Below are 14349 nucleotides of genomic sequence, written 5' to 3'. Positions count from 1 at the left end.
TTGCCCTATTATAGGAAAGATGTGGATGCTTTGGAGAGGGTTCAGAGGAGGTTTACCAGGATGTTGCCTGGACTGGAGGGCTTATCTTATGAAGAGAGGTTGACTGAGCTCGGACTTTTTTCATTGGAAAAAAGGAGGAGGAGAGGGGACCTAATTGAGGTATACAAGATAATGAGATGCATAGATAGAGTCGATAGCCAGAGACTATTTCCCAGGGCAGAAATGGCTAACACAAGGGGTCATAGTTTTAAGCTGGTTGGAGGAAAGTATAGGGGGGATGTCAGAGGCTGGTTCTTTACACAGAGGGTTGTGAGAGCATGGAATGCGCTGCCAGCAGCAGTTGTGGAAGCAAGGTCATTGGGGACATTTAAGAGACGACAGGACATGCACATGGTCACAGAAATTTGAGGGCGCATACATGAAGATTAGTGGTCGGCACAACATCGTGGGCTGAAGGGCCTGTTCTGTGCTGTACTGTTCTATGTTCTACGTTCTATGAGAAGATTTACACTGTAACTCTCACTGTGAATGACCCCAGATTACTGACGTGAAACTGTGAACTGCAATGCCACAGACAGTCAGCTGAGGCTCGGCGCTCAGTACAGTTTCCTCAATTCATTGAGACAAAATGAAACTCTGGGTCCATTTGAGAACCAAAGCTAACAGACCATGGTCACTGCCCATCTGGAATGTCCTATCTTTCTATGCCAGAAATGCAGTCCTGTTGTGAGTGAGGCAAGCAAATTCCATTTGTTTCCTTATAGTACCAACGTTTACAACCGTCTTAATTCTAAATAAAGATGCTCCGTGGTATCATGTTTGGACCAGTTAGGAGATGTCTTAGCCTAAATAATGAGGAGAACCAATTTACATTTGAACTCTTTGTTTTTGCAGATCGCCCTTTCCCATTTCTTTTTCAACATCGCTGGGATTATACTGTGGTACCCACTCCCAATCACCCGTTTCCCTATCCGCATGGCAAAGACCCTGGGTGAACAAACTGCCAAGTATCGCTGGTTTGCTGTCTTATATCTGATCATCTGCTTCCTCCTGCTCCCTTCACTGATCTTTGGCCTCTCCATGGCTGGTTGGCAGGTCCTTATAGGAGTGGGTGCCCCCTTTGTGGGCATCCTCGTCTTCATAGGCATCGTCAACGTATTGCAAACGCGCAGGCCCGGCTACCTGCCCAAGAAACTCCAGTCTTGGGACTTCCTCCCGATCTGGATGCACTCCCTGAAGCCAATGGATCGGGTCGTAACCAACGCTGCCCTCTGCTGTACAGACCACTGCGTTTGTGCCGACAAAACAGAGAGCCAGGAGGGCGTGAGCTGCAGCGAGAAGTCTCCACAGCTGAAGATGAAGGCTGCCTGCGACAGCCCCCCCATCACCTACTCAGAGGAACCTTCGGTCGACACCTCCTCTCCCATTTTGAACAGGTTGCCCGTGCTGGACATCACACAGCTGTAAGACCCTGGTTGAGGCTTCCTCTTGGATCCTTGACATCTCTTCCAAGATTGCAGAGTTCTTCCTTCTTGCCGTCCCCCCCCCCCCCCCCCCCCCGCCCCCACTCCCCGGCTGACCTTTGCCCCTCCCACCACCTCGAAACCCTCCCGTTCAGTCCCCACGTTCCGTGACCTGGACAGTGCAATTCTGCTCCTTGAGCGGATTTGGGCACCATTGTATCTTCTGCAGTTGGATGGAGTGAAGAGATGTTTCTGAGGGAGACACCTGCTATACTACTTAAATGATTCTTACTGGAATATATCCTGACAGTCTCCCCCACCCTACAGCCAACTGAGCGGGTGTTAGATCCTTTTGAAGTTGAATGGGGTAAAAACGCTGGATAAAGGAATGTAGTGTGACACCACTGATTATCCATCCACTTGTGTCTGTAACTCTGGTTGGTCACAATTCTGAAGGTTTCATTCGATGAACTCCTGTCCCAACCATTTCCACATATTCTCGCCCTGCCTTTTATACTCGATCACATCTAAAATCTTTTAGCCTGATTTAAAAAAAAAATAAGAGAATTAAAGAAAAAGGGCATGATTCAGTTAGCCTTTCCATCCTGGGTTGCTCCACGAATTGTCCACTAGCTTAATCTTTAATTGCAGAACAATCTTGGAAGTTGGTGCGTTTAATATTAGAAAGCAGCAAAGCAGTAATATTGATTGCAGTAAGTAGGAATTCTACATCTTAATGCCTTAATATTCGATTTCAAAGCTGTGAAGAGACAAGGCTATTGAAGATCACGTGCCAATATCAGTTGCCAGATGCACTCAGGTCACATCACTCTGCTAGAAGAAGATAACTAGGCTTTATCTGCAAACCTATCTCCACGACACATTGTGGCCTTATCAGTCACTCCCACGTTCTTCAAGTACATTACGGGGTGGGGGGAAGTGGGTAGTGGTGGGCTGTGAAAACTCCCTCTTCCACATTCATGGTCCACAGTATTTGCGAGCCGTGATGAATAACCATTCTTATCTTCCATGGTTTGTCCCGACTTTATTTGATTAGCTCGATACCCCAGAAACGTCCCATAGAAAGACGTCTGGGGAATCGTTCAGATTTGAAGTTGGAACCGGCCTTCACCTGAACTCTTCAGTTCCCCTGTTGCAATCTCAGCAAACGAAAGCCCAGTAATGTCGCAGCACAGTACTTGAGTATGACTGAAAGAAAAGACAGACTTTGTTGAAGCATTCGTCTTTCACTCATCAGGACAATAAATACCAGTGCAAAATAAAAATGATATTTTTGTATTGTAGGCTTTTATTCCTACTTTCCCTCATCCATCGGGTTTATTTTAGATATTAACAATCCAAGGCGGTTCTAACAATGGGGTACATCCAATGCTATTTACTAAAGCAAAGTACACCACAAAATAATGCAAAACAATTTTACTCATATAAAGCTTACAATTACGAGTGAACCCGTTTACAATGATGTGCTTGAGGATCACACTGAAATCCACCTATCTTGTCTCCACCTCCAGTCATTGATCAGAAAACCTTTTGTGCTAACTAACTGTAGCACACTGTAAGGATTCTAATCTAATCTATCTGCGCTCTCAGACAAGGCTTCCTCATAACTTTTAATCAGCAAAGCGTGGGGCTGACCACTGGTAAACATCACAAACACGGCATCCACCAAGGCTGGTTTCATTGACTTATTCATTCAGACTTCCTTCTTTTCTCCTAGGAAAGAGGCTTGTCTCTTGGCTGTTACAAATTCTGACCTCAACCTTAGCTTACTTATGCTGTGACCACCTTTATGTCATCTAATTGACCATGTGATATTTGTGAAGGACAGTTTTATGATCAAGCACTCTCTGTTTGTAAAATCCCCATAGCGTGGAAGCAGGCAGTTCATCCAGTTGAGTCCACACTGACCCTCCAAACAGCATCCAACCCAGACCCACACCCTATACCACTCCTCTGACTCTACATTTTTCAAGGCTGATTCACCTAACCTGCATGTCTTTGGAATGTGGGAGGAGACTGGAGGAAACCCACGCAGACACGAGGAGAATGTACAAACTGCACGCAGACAGCCACCTGAACCTGGGTCCCTGCTGCTCTGAGGCAGCAGTGCTAACCACTCAGCTGCCATGCCATCCCAAATATCCACTCATAGAATGTCACATTATCACATCTAATGACCTAGTCTGATTCAAAACAAGACTCCAGCCTCTCGCTGTTACTCTGACAGTTCAGTCCATTACTGCTGGCTTTCAGCATTCGTACACAGATTCTTCAGATTTTGAAATGTTAAACCAGTGAGCTTTCTAATCATTAGCTCAACACCAGGCTTCGTATGCTTTTTCCATCGGGTTTAATTCAAGCTTACCAACAAATTTCGAGTTAATATCTCCAGTATCCTTTAAGAACAGAGTGGTGAATTGTCGACAATTGAACTGTAATTAATAGAGGCATTGCCATGGACAATGCATGAGTTTGATTGATTGTAAAATTTTGTTTCAATTTAAATCAGGCAAGTTGATTGTGATTGGTTATGGAATTGACCTGAGAAATTAAGCAGAGAATGGTTGCAATCTGTTTTGTTGAGTTGGAACAGGCACATTTAGTACTTTGATATTTCTTCTGAAATGTCCTGATGAGCCAAGACAAGAAAGTTTCAACAAAATGTGTCCTTTTTTCAGCACTATTCAAACTCAAAAGCAATGCTCAATATTCAGTTATGCCATTGATCTCAGAACCCCATGTAATGATGCCAATGTAGGGAAACATGCTCCCTCCAAATTCTATGACCACAGCTGTAATTCTATTCCACATAGAATCACAGGGATAACGTGGACACTTAAGTGGTGTTGTGTGATGTCAATGTACTATGAATAATCTGTAAATGCTCTATGATCAACATGTAGATGGAATTTCATTTTCCTTTAGTGTTAGTTGAGTTCGGGGACAAAATTTATTTTGGCAGATTCCACAAAACAGGCCATAGCAAATCATCAGCTTGTTTTATACCCAACCCAATTTTCTGTTCAACTAAAGTCAACTGCCTAGATGTCAAATGGGTTGCTGATTCATGATGGTGTTGCTCTGTCTGCATTTCAGCATTGTAATGTCATCCCCATTGCTTTGTCCACTTCATTCATCCTGAATGAATGAACACGTTTCACACGTGGGAGCTTAAATCATGTCACATAGTGTAATTTCACTCTCTTGGACTTGTTACAATGTAACGCTGCTCAGATATTTACAAGCAAGTTGACCAGCGATTGACCAATCACAGAGTTTGATAACCCAAAGCAGTGGTCAGAGGAGTGGAAGAAAGAAACTTGAGATTTGATGGTGTGAGGCTGTACTTTCAACTTACAGTCTTCGATTGACCCAGACAGTCAGACGGGCTTGATTCACAGTGCCCGCTTCCAAAGGTCCCACTTACTGGAATTTTAGTGGAGTTGTGGATCAGATATGCCAACTTATTCACTTGAGTCTCCGATCTTTGAATATGAGTCTCTTCTTGGGGTTCTGCAGTCATAACAAGCTTAACATACGCTGCCCTGAATGAGTTCCTTTTCTCCTTGGACTATTTTGCAGTCTTCGGAAAATGTTGAGGACAGAATAACATTCGTCTTTCCTTGGCGAAATTGCATTCAACAATTCTCGTAGCCTGTTTGAATATATTGTTATATTATGGACATATTTTGTACTTAATACAGATGTGGAAGCTTTTACTTGAAGTCTTACTTTGTTGTTTTTGGTGCCAACAAGACATTTGAAAGGGTGAAGTATGAGAGGAGGTGGTGTACTGCTCACTACCCTGGATAGAATACAACACAAGTGGCCTAGTAATCTAAACAGAAGAACAGAAGCAGGAGTAAGACATCTGGCCCTTCAAACCTGCTTCCCCATTCAATAAGATCATGGCTACTCTTTCCGTGGACTCAGCTCCACTTACCCACCCTCTCACCATAACCCTTAATTCCTTTACTGTTCAAAAACATCTATCAACCTTTACCTTAAAACATTCAATGAAGCCACCTCAACTATCTCACTGGACAGGGAATCCCACAGCTTCACAACCCTCAGGGTGAAGATGTTCCTATTCAACTGAATCCTTAAACTGTTCCCCCTTATTTTGAGGCTATGCCCCTTAGTTCTAGTAGAAACAACCTCCCTGCTTTTATTTTACCTATTCTCATCATAATTTTATACATTTCTATAAGATCCCCCTCATTCTTCTGAATTCCAATGAGTATAGTCCCAGGGTCTAGATTAGAGTGGTGCTGGCACAGCACAGCAGGTCAGGCAATATCCGAGGAGCAGGAAAATCAATGTGTCGGGCAACAGTCATTCCTGATTAAGGGCTTTTGCCCGAAACGTCGATTTTCCTGTTCCTTGGATGCTGCCTGACCTGCTGTGCTTTCCCAGCACCATTCTGATCTAGATGCTGATCTCCAACATCTGCAGTCCTCACTTATGCCTGCCTGAGCATAGTCTCCATCTACTCAGTCTCTTTTCATAAGCCAACCCTCTCAACTCCAGGATCAACCTAGTGAACCTCCTCTGCACCCCCTCTAGTGCCAGTACATCCTTTCTCAAGTAAGGAGGACAAAACTGCACGCAGTACTCCAGGTGTGGCCTCATCAGCACCCTGTACAGCTGCTACATAACCTCCCTATTTTTAAACTCTATCCTTCAAAAATAAATGACAGTATTCAATTTGCCTTCTTAATTACCTGCTGCACCTGCAAACAAACATTTATGACTCATGCACCAAGACACCTCAGTCCCTCTGCATAGCAGCATGCTGCATTTTTTAACAATTTAAACAATAGTCCATTTTCCAGCCAAAATGGATGACATTTACGCAAACATCCCACAGTGCCTTTTGGATAATAACTGCCAACGATGCCCTTTTCCCATAAATGAATGAGAACAGAAGAATAAACAGTTTATAATCTGTCAGAGCAGAGTTCACTCGTTGAGGAAATGATAGGTTATAAAAATGGGCTTCTCTTCTCTAATACTTTACCATCTAACCAGTAAAGGTAAACATTACCCTCTGTGTTACAAGGTCCACCTGGGGAATTAACCTCTCTGTAAGTAACATAATTTCTGAAGTTGTCTTTAAGTACCATGAAGAAAAACATCCGGTTTCATAACTCAGCCCCTTGCAGTTTTCCAGCATGTGTTTGGGTATGTGCTTGAACACAAGCCTTCCGCTAAAGTTCATTAATGTGTAAGAACATCTGACACCACACACTATCTGATCTTTGAATTAATGCCATGCAAATATTTATAATGTTTCCATTTATATGGCACCATGCGTTGAATATTCAATATACTGCATATTTGCTGTCACATTATCAATGGGGAACTATTTTGATCTGGTAAATTAGTCTTAAGTAGAATATGCAGCAAAGCTACACTTAGAGCTATTGTTTGAGGGTTGAATGTTGGCTTGGACTTGAGCAGAACTGTCTACCCTTTTGTGCTAAGGGAAGCTTTACCAGATCCAGTGAAATAGGGCAATGGTTTGATCCTACTTCCCTCTCAGCGTTGCACTAGAATGTTAAACTAGGTGCGCTTATTTCTTGGTGTCAATCTCAGCTCCGTATATACCCAATGTAGAGTCATACAGTAGGGAACCAGACCCAACTTGTCCATACCAGCCATGTTCCCAAACTGAACTAGTCCCACCAGATTGCAAAGGGGGTCATTTTGCATATAATACATACATTAGGGGGAGAAAAGACATCTTGAGGGACAGAGAGAAGGGGAGAGGAATTGCAATCAAAGCCACCAAGAGACTTCCCATCAAGAGCATATCTCTCTCTCTCTCCTTTTCGGACAGTGAGTGACCTATAGCCATTAACTGCAGTGCTTCACCCCTCTGGCACCATCCGTGTCGCCAGGACCACAGCAGTCAACAACTGAACATAGACTGTAGCCCTCTCACTCTCTTTCATATTTTAACAAGTACCGACTGGCTCATTTTCCAACTCATGATAGGATTCTCCTAAATGCTCAGTGTCAGGGCTCCTGCCAATATTAATATGCTACAATACAAGCAACATGTTACATGTTAAAAAATGTTATTGGATATGCCATTCAGAAGGCACAGTTAATCATACGTGAACAAAACAATTATGACTCTCCAATGCTCTGGCATCAATTAGCAAATTCCCTAAAGTTTGCACTTGAAAGAACATTCGGTTATGTTTTCGCCTGCTGTTACCGGCTCTAAACAACATTAAGACTTGTGTTAGCAACACTACCATCATGTTCAGTTCTGAGTCCTCCTCTATATCTTTGTTTTCCTTAAATCATTAAGTTGAGCTCCTTCTTCAGGGCTTTGTTTGGATATTGATGCCATCTCTCCCCTTTCTTGATAATAACAACACAATTTTAACCTCCTCATACCAACAGTCAGAAAATTGCAGACATTATGACCATGTGCCAATAGCTCTCTGGGCTTAGAAAACTTAACCCCCCCCCCCCCCCCCCGTATCCAATTCAGTTGAAGTCAGATGTGTTTTTTTTTTGTCATCCTAAGTTGAAGCAGCACCTTCTGGGAAGAAAACCACAGTAAAAATGATTCTCAATCTTAAAAATGCCGTTATCTCCAAACTCAACTCTTCGAGTGTGCATCTGACCTGCCTGCTTCCAACCTCAGCTGGCCATATCCTAGTCCACACCACGGTCTGTTTATCCACTGCCTCAGTGCTTGCTGAAACATTCGTTCGCAGTTCACCAATTTAAAATTTTCTTTTTTGGATTAAATGTCTTTCCAGGTCCCAACCTTCACCATCTCGGTGATCTTCTTTAGACCCATCACAATCCAAGACTTCAATGCTCCTCCAATTCTTGCATATCTGGCACTGACTTGACACAAAGTTAAGGGCTGTACCTTATACTCAAAGTTCTACAATTCTTTCCTAAAGTTCAACTCCTTGTTCCTGTACTTTCAGAAGAGCTTTAAAGCCTGCTGGTTTTCTAACCCCTAATATAACCATCTTTGTCTTTGCATTAACTTTGGTCTGACTGCATTCCTGTTAAATGCCTTGCAATGTTTTACTATCGTAGAGAAAATATTAAATCCAAAATATTGTTGCAACTGTGTGCTACTTTAAAACAATACAAATGAAAAAGAACAAGAAAATATTTTAATGGTCTGAACTCTGGCAGTTATAGGGTGACAAGGAAAACACCATTCCAAGTCTTTGAACATCAATATTAAATCATATTCATTGAACATTTTATAAATCAAATAATACTATTACCATTTCTCTCTGATATTCCAAAACTCCTTAATGGGGTTCTGGTTTGGAAATGGCACTAGGCATCTAGTCCAATGGCCCTTGTAAAACTCTAAGTGTACGCTGTGCTGGTTAGCAATATATTGGAGTTTAGGAGCTATAGAAACCCAACAGTGTGCAAGTAGACCATTTGACTTATTGAGTCCACACCAACCCTCTGAAGAGCATCCCATCCAGACCTACCATCCTACACTATAACCCTGCATTACCCCTGGTTAACCCAACTAGCCTGCACACCTTGGGTAGTTTAGCATGGCCAATTGATCTAACCTGAACAAACACGGGGAGAATGTGCAATCTCTGCACCTGAGGGTGGAATCGAACCTGGGTCCCTGGCGCTGTAAGGCAGCAGTGCTAACCACTGTGCCACCTAAACACATTTACTCTGAAGTCCAACTTTTGGAGTCCAACTTTGAAATTCATACAACCTCAACAATAGGCATTTTCTTGACCCGAGAATGTAATTTTGTGTAGCACCAGAGCTCATTTATTAAACCACGCACTGGGTGCTCACCGTCTCAGCTCTCAGCTGTGTGGTTGTTAGTTCAAGGACCACTTCGGAGTCTTGAACTCCTAATCCAGAACGATACCACACTGGCAATCTGAAGGGGTGCGACACTGTTGGCAGTGTTATATTTTAACTCACGACACAAACAGCCTGCCCTCCAGGATGGTCAGATAGGAACTTGTGATGCATTTTGAAAGTGATTGTGGTCGCTCTCTCCAGTGTCCTAGCCTCAGCATTACTAACTAATACAAATCATGAGGCCACTATCCCATTGCTTACAGCACGCAACAAAAAAAGAGCCCATCTCACTTTCTTCATTAGAGCAGTGAATGAACTTCACAAGTTCAACACTGCTTCGGAAAATCATTGGAACATTGTTTCCCTATGCTCCACTGTTGACCGTATATTTTTGGGATATAAATTGCTAATAAAAATGAAAGATTCCCTTCACTTTGTCAGAGAGGATTGAACAGATGTGACCTAATCTGTGGCATTTGCTAGCAGAACCTCACTGGTAATAATAGGAGTCATCAGAGAGCAAAGAGCATTGAACCCTACAGCATGGAAACAGGTCCTCTGGCCCACGATGTTGTGTCGAACATGATGCCAAATTAAACTATTCCCTTCTGCCTGCCCACAGTCCATATCCCTCCATTCCTTGCATAATAATTGAAAACTTCTGTACAATGCTTTGAAAGGTATGAAAGGTGCTAACATTCCACATGGTGCTGCAAAAGCCAATGGAAGCAGTTGAGGAGAAGGATGAGCTGGGGGGAGTTGGGACTTTTCTGTATTTATGGTGGATATATTTAAAGGACTGAATCAAATCGCAATGTGTAATGGGACAATGCTGAAATAAAGTTGTTCTGACATTGTGTGACCATGTGTGACTGTGCTTGCTTATCTGGGAATTTGTTTACCTTCAATTTAAAATTACAATGAGCTATGAATCTTTTACCGAGCTGCGGTTAAATGTCTGGTCGGTGACTCTGGGATACCTGAGCTGGCTTTTAGTCTTTTCATGTGACTGTGTGATCATCAAGCAAGTTATAACCACTCAAACATACGCTCACCAACGTTCAGTCGTGGCACTAGGCAAACCTGGTCTCTGCTCCAGGGCCACTGATGATCTCTGCTCCTCACTACCTTTCTTCTGATTCAGATGAGTTCAAACTCCACACCAGGAATTCATCACAAAAATCAGAGCCGTCATCACAGTGATGGCTATAATCATCTTCCCAGAGAAGATTTGCATGTTCTTTCACCAGTGGGTCCCTGCCTTCAGACCCCATGGTCAGACTAGAGTCCTGGCCCTCACCTCTGGCTTCCCAATGCATTGTAACCTGTGCAAGCTGCTACTCCTTTTCTCCAAAGTGTTTGGATTAATGAGGAAGCACTGCTGTTTTATCATAACATCCCTACAGTGTAGAAAGAAGCCATTCAGCCCATTGAGTCAGCACCAACCTTCTGAAGACATCCCATCCAGACCTCTATCCCAGTAATGCCACAAGGGATTTCTAAGCATGGCTATCCCACCTAACCTGAACATCGCTTGACAACACGGGGCAACTTATCACGGCCAACCCACATAGCCTGAACATCGTTGGATTGTGGGAGGAAACCGGAGCACCCGGACGGAACCCACACAGACACGGGGAGAATGAGCAAACTCCACACAGAGGCTGGAATCGAACCTGGGTCCCTGGCGCTGTGAGGCAGCAGTGCTAACCACTATACCACCACACTGCCCTGTTTCTATTGGTATCTTTCCTAATGCTCTTGCTGCTGTCATGATGCCCATCCAATGCCAGGAGGGTGACGACCCCTCGAACTTGGTGGGGTGGGGTGGAGGGGGTTTATTAAATCCCACTCCTTCCTTGTCTTGTGATGACCAGCTTTCCCTTGGTCTTCACATCTGGACAACTGGTCCAATACGGCCATTGGGCCTTCTCCAAGGTTTTAAATAAGGCCTGACAAGTAGTTCAATTGGCCTCTACTTGCCCCAGGGTGAGTTCTTTGGTCGACATTGCCCTCTGACCTGGGGAGGATATGTGAGGGTCAGGTCTCTGGCGACATTCCATTGCAGCCATTTTCAATTTCCTGCCCTTCTCTGTCGTGGTCTCATTCAATGTGGGAGAATATGGCCAGTGGATTTATCCTGCAGAGGAAAGTGAGGACTGCAGATGCTGGATAATCAGCGTTGAAAAGGGTGATGCTGGAAAAGCACAGCAGGTTGGGCAGCATCCGAGGAGCAGGAGAGTTGACGTTTCGGGCTTAAGTCCTTCATCAGGAATGCCAACCTTTGCGAAAACAGATTACAATGTGGGACGTGGTTTGCCGTGTGTACATTGGCTGCAGTGTACCTGAAATTATGACAAAAGCCATACTTCAAAAGTATTTCATCATCCGTAAAGCACTTTGGTCACCCATAAAACGGTTTGATATAAATGCAGGTAATCCTCTCCTGACTGCTGGTGAACCTTCTGTCAGTTAATTTTGGGCCTTTTGTCCCACATTTCACCTTTACCATCAAGACAGAGAATTCCTGCTGTTTCAAAATGCCGAGCAAAATAAACTACTTCATTTTAATTTAAATAGTAGGGAGAATTGCCCAACTATTTCTGAGGCAGTAATCTCCAGTCTCGACATTTCACCTCATCGGTCCATACTATTTCCAGGTTTGTGTAATCTTCTTCCTGCAGTACTGATTCTTCACCAGCAGGCTGCAGTGTAGTACCTTGTGCCAAATCAGCTCAGCTATTCTCAATCTGGTTCAATGGGCATGATTTGGAGATGCCGGTGTTGGACTGGGGTGGACAAAGTTAAAAATCACACAACACCAGGTTATAGTCCAACAGGTTTAATTGGAAGCACACTAGCTTTCGGAGCGACGCTCCTTCATCAGGTGATTCAATGGGAACTGACATCAGAAAATCCTATAATTAGAGTGTTTGTAGAACACTCCGGAGAATCGGCAATGATATGGTAAACCAAGGTAGGCGATATCACAAGACTGCAAAAGGTTATCTAGTTTTTTTTAAAATACATTCACAGAATGTGCATGCTGCAGGCAGTGTTTAATGCCCAGACGGCAGTTAAGAGTCAACTCCAGGATGGAGAGCTTGGAGTCATGTATAGGCCAAACTGGGTCAGGATTTCCTTCCCTTAAGGGCATTAGTGAACCGGATGGGCTTTCCCAACATTTGAAAATGAATTTATGGTCATGTTTAGATTGCCTACAGTGTGGAAACAGGCCCTTCGGCCCAACCAGTCCACGCCGACCCTCCGAAGAGTAACCCACCCGGACCCGTTTCCCTTTGACTAATGCACCTAACACTATGGACAACTTAGGATGACCAATTCACCTGACCTGCACATCTTTGGATTGTGGGAGGAAACCAGAGCACCCGGAAGAAACCCACGCAGACACGGGGAGAATGCGCAAACTCCACACAGGCAGCTGCCCGAGGCTGGAATTGAACCCAGGACCCTGGTGCTGTGAGGCAGCAGTGCTAATCACTGAGCCACCATGCTGCAAATTATATCCAGATTGTTATTGAATTCATATTCCATCATCTGGTATGGCTGGATTCATGCCCAAGTCCCCGAACATTACCCAGTCTTTGGATAAATAATATTGTAATAGTATCACAAGGTCAGTGTTTCCCATTAATTTCTATTCCTGGTTTACCTTAGGGTGACTTTAGTGGCATGGTCTCTCAATTTTCAATTTCCCATCCACGCCAGCACACCATTCTGATTTGAAACTGCACTGCTGGTCCTTTACTGTAGCTGAATCACAATATTGCCTGAGAACACTGTGGCTGTATATACACCACATGGACAGGAGTGGTTCAAGAGGATCTTCACTGTTGCGTGCTGTCTCATGGTCAGTACCCCTTTAGCACATTCAGTATGTCAATATACCTTTAGCAGACATGCTCATAATGTAAATACTGTGTAATAACATGTGACCTGATGCCATAAGGTCCCAGACTCCACCTTAACTCAAGTTACTTGAAGCATGACATGCGAAAGGAAGTTTGCGACTCTCTGTAATTTATATTGGCCCTGTCATGGATGTGCCTGTCAATGTAACATTTGTACATGTCAGTGTGCTGTAATGAATGGCTATTGGACCATGTGATATTACCCATGTCTTAGTTCTTAGGAGGATTATGAGGGTTAACATAAACAGTGAAAGATCAGGGGAGGATATCCAAAGGGAGGCAAAAAACACTTACTCAAGGGCAATTCGGGGTAACGTCCAAATGCTGGCCTCACCAGAGATTCCTTTATGGAGCCATAAAGTCAAACAGGCCTTTCGGCCCAACTCGTTCATGTTGACCAACCTTCCTATTTGCCTGCATTTGATCCTTTATTGCTCTAAACCCTACCTGTCCATGTACTTCTCCAAATGTCTTTTAAATATTGTAATTGTGCTCACTTCTACCACTTCCTTGTTCATATACACACACCACCCTCTTTGTGAATAAGTTGCCCCTCAGATCCCTTTTAAATCTTTTCTCTCCCACCTTAAGCCTATGCTCTCGAGTTTTGGACTCCCCTGCTCTAGGGAAAAGACTTTGTCTATTCATCTTATGACACTCCTCATGATTTTATAAACTTCTACAAGGTCACCTCTCAGCTTCCTGTGCTCCAGGGCAAGAGGTCCCAGCCTATCCAGCCTCTCCTTATAACTCAAACCATCCAATCTCAGTAACACCCTTGTAATCCTTTTTGCACACCTTTCCAGTCCTGTAGCAGAGTGACCCGAATTGTACGCAGTACTCCAAATGTGGTCTTCCACATGACGCAGCATGATGTTCCAACTCCTACGCTCAACGCTCTTACTGACAAAGGCGAGCTTGCCACATGGCCTTCTTCACCATCCTCTGGATCAGTGGTGCTGGAAGAGCACAGCAATTCAGGCAGCATCCGAGGACAGGCAAAATCGACGTTTCGGGCAAAAGCCCTTCATCAGGAATAAAGGCAGAGAGCCTGAAGCATGGAGAGATAAGCTAGAGGAGGGGGGGGGTGGGGAGAGAGT

At 43.9% G+C, this 14349-nt stretch overlaps 1 protein-coding gene across 6 annotated transcripts in view; it reads left to right on the top strand.

Moving 5' to 3' along the window:
- The window catches only part of LOC122556799 (sodium-dependent phosphate transport protein 2A-like), a 58564-nt gene extending 55797 nt beyond the window's left edge, over positions 1-2767 (top strand). For all 6 annotated transcript variants that reach the window (XM_043703992.1, XM_043703993.1, XM_043703994.1 and 3 more), the window contains one exon: positions 895-2767. In XM_043703992.1, coding sequence (XP_043559927.1) covers positions 895-1467 — 573 coding nt within the window. In that variant the 3' untranslated portion in view covers positions 1468-2767. The remainder of the gene's footprint in view (positions 1-894) is intronic.
- The last annotated feature ends 11582 nt before the right edge of the window (positions 2768-14349 follow it).

The sequence above is a fragment of the Chiloscyllium plagiosum genome, chromosome 14 (assembly GCF_004010195.1).
Source record: "Chiloscyllium plagiosum isolate BGI_BamShark_2017 chromosome 14, ASM401019v2, whole genome shotgun sequence".
Taxonomy (NCBI): domain Eukaryota; kingdom Metazoa; phylum Chordata; class Chondrichthyes; order Orectolobiformes; family Hemiscylliidae; genus Chiloscyllium; species Chiloscyllium plagiosum.
Note: the sequence above shows the minus strand (reverse complement) of the source record. Positions and strands in the feature narration are given on the sequence as shown.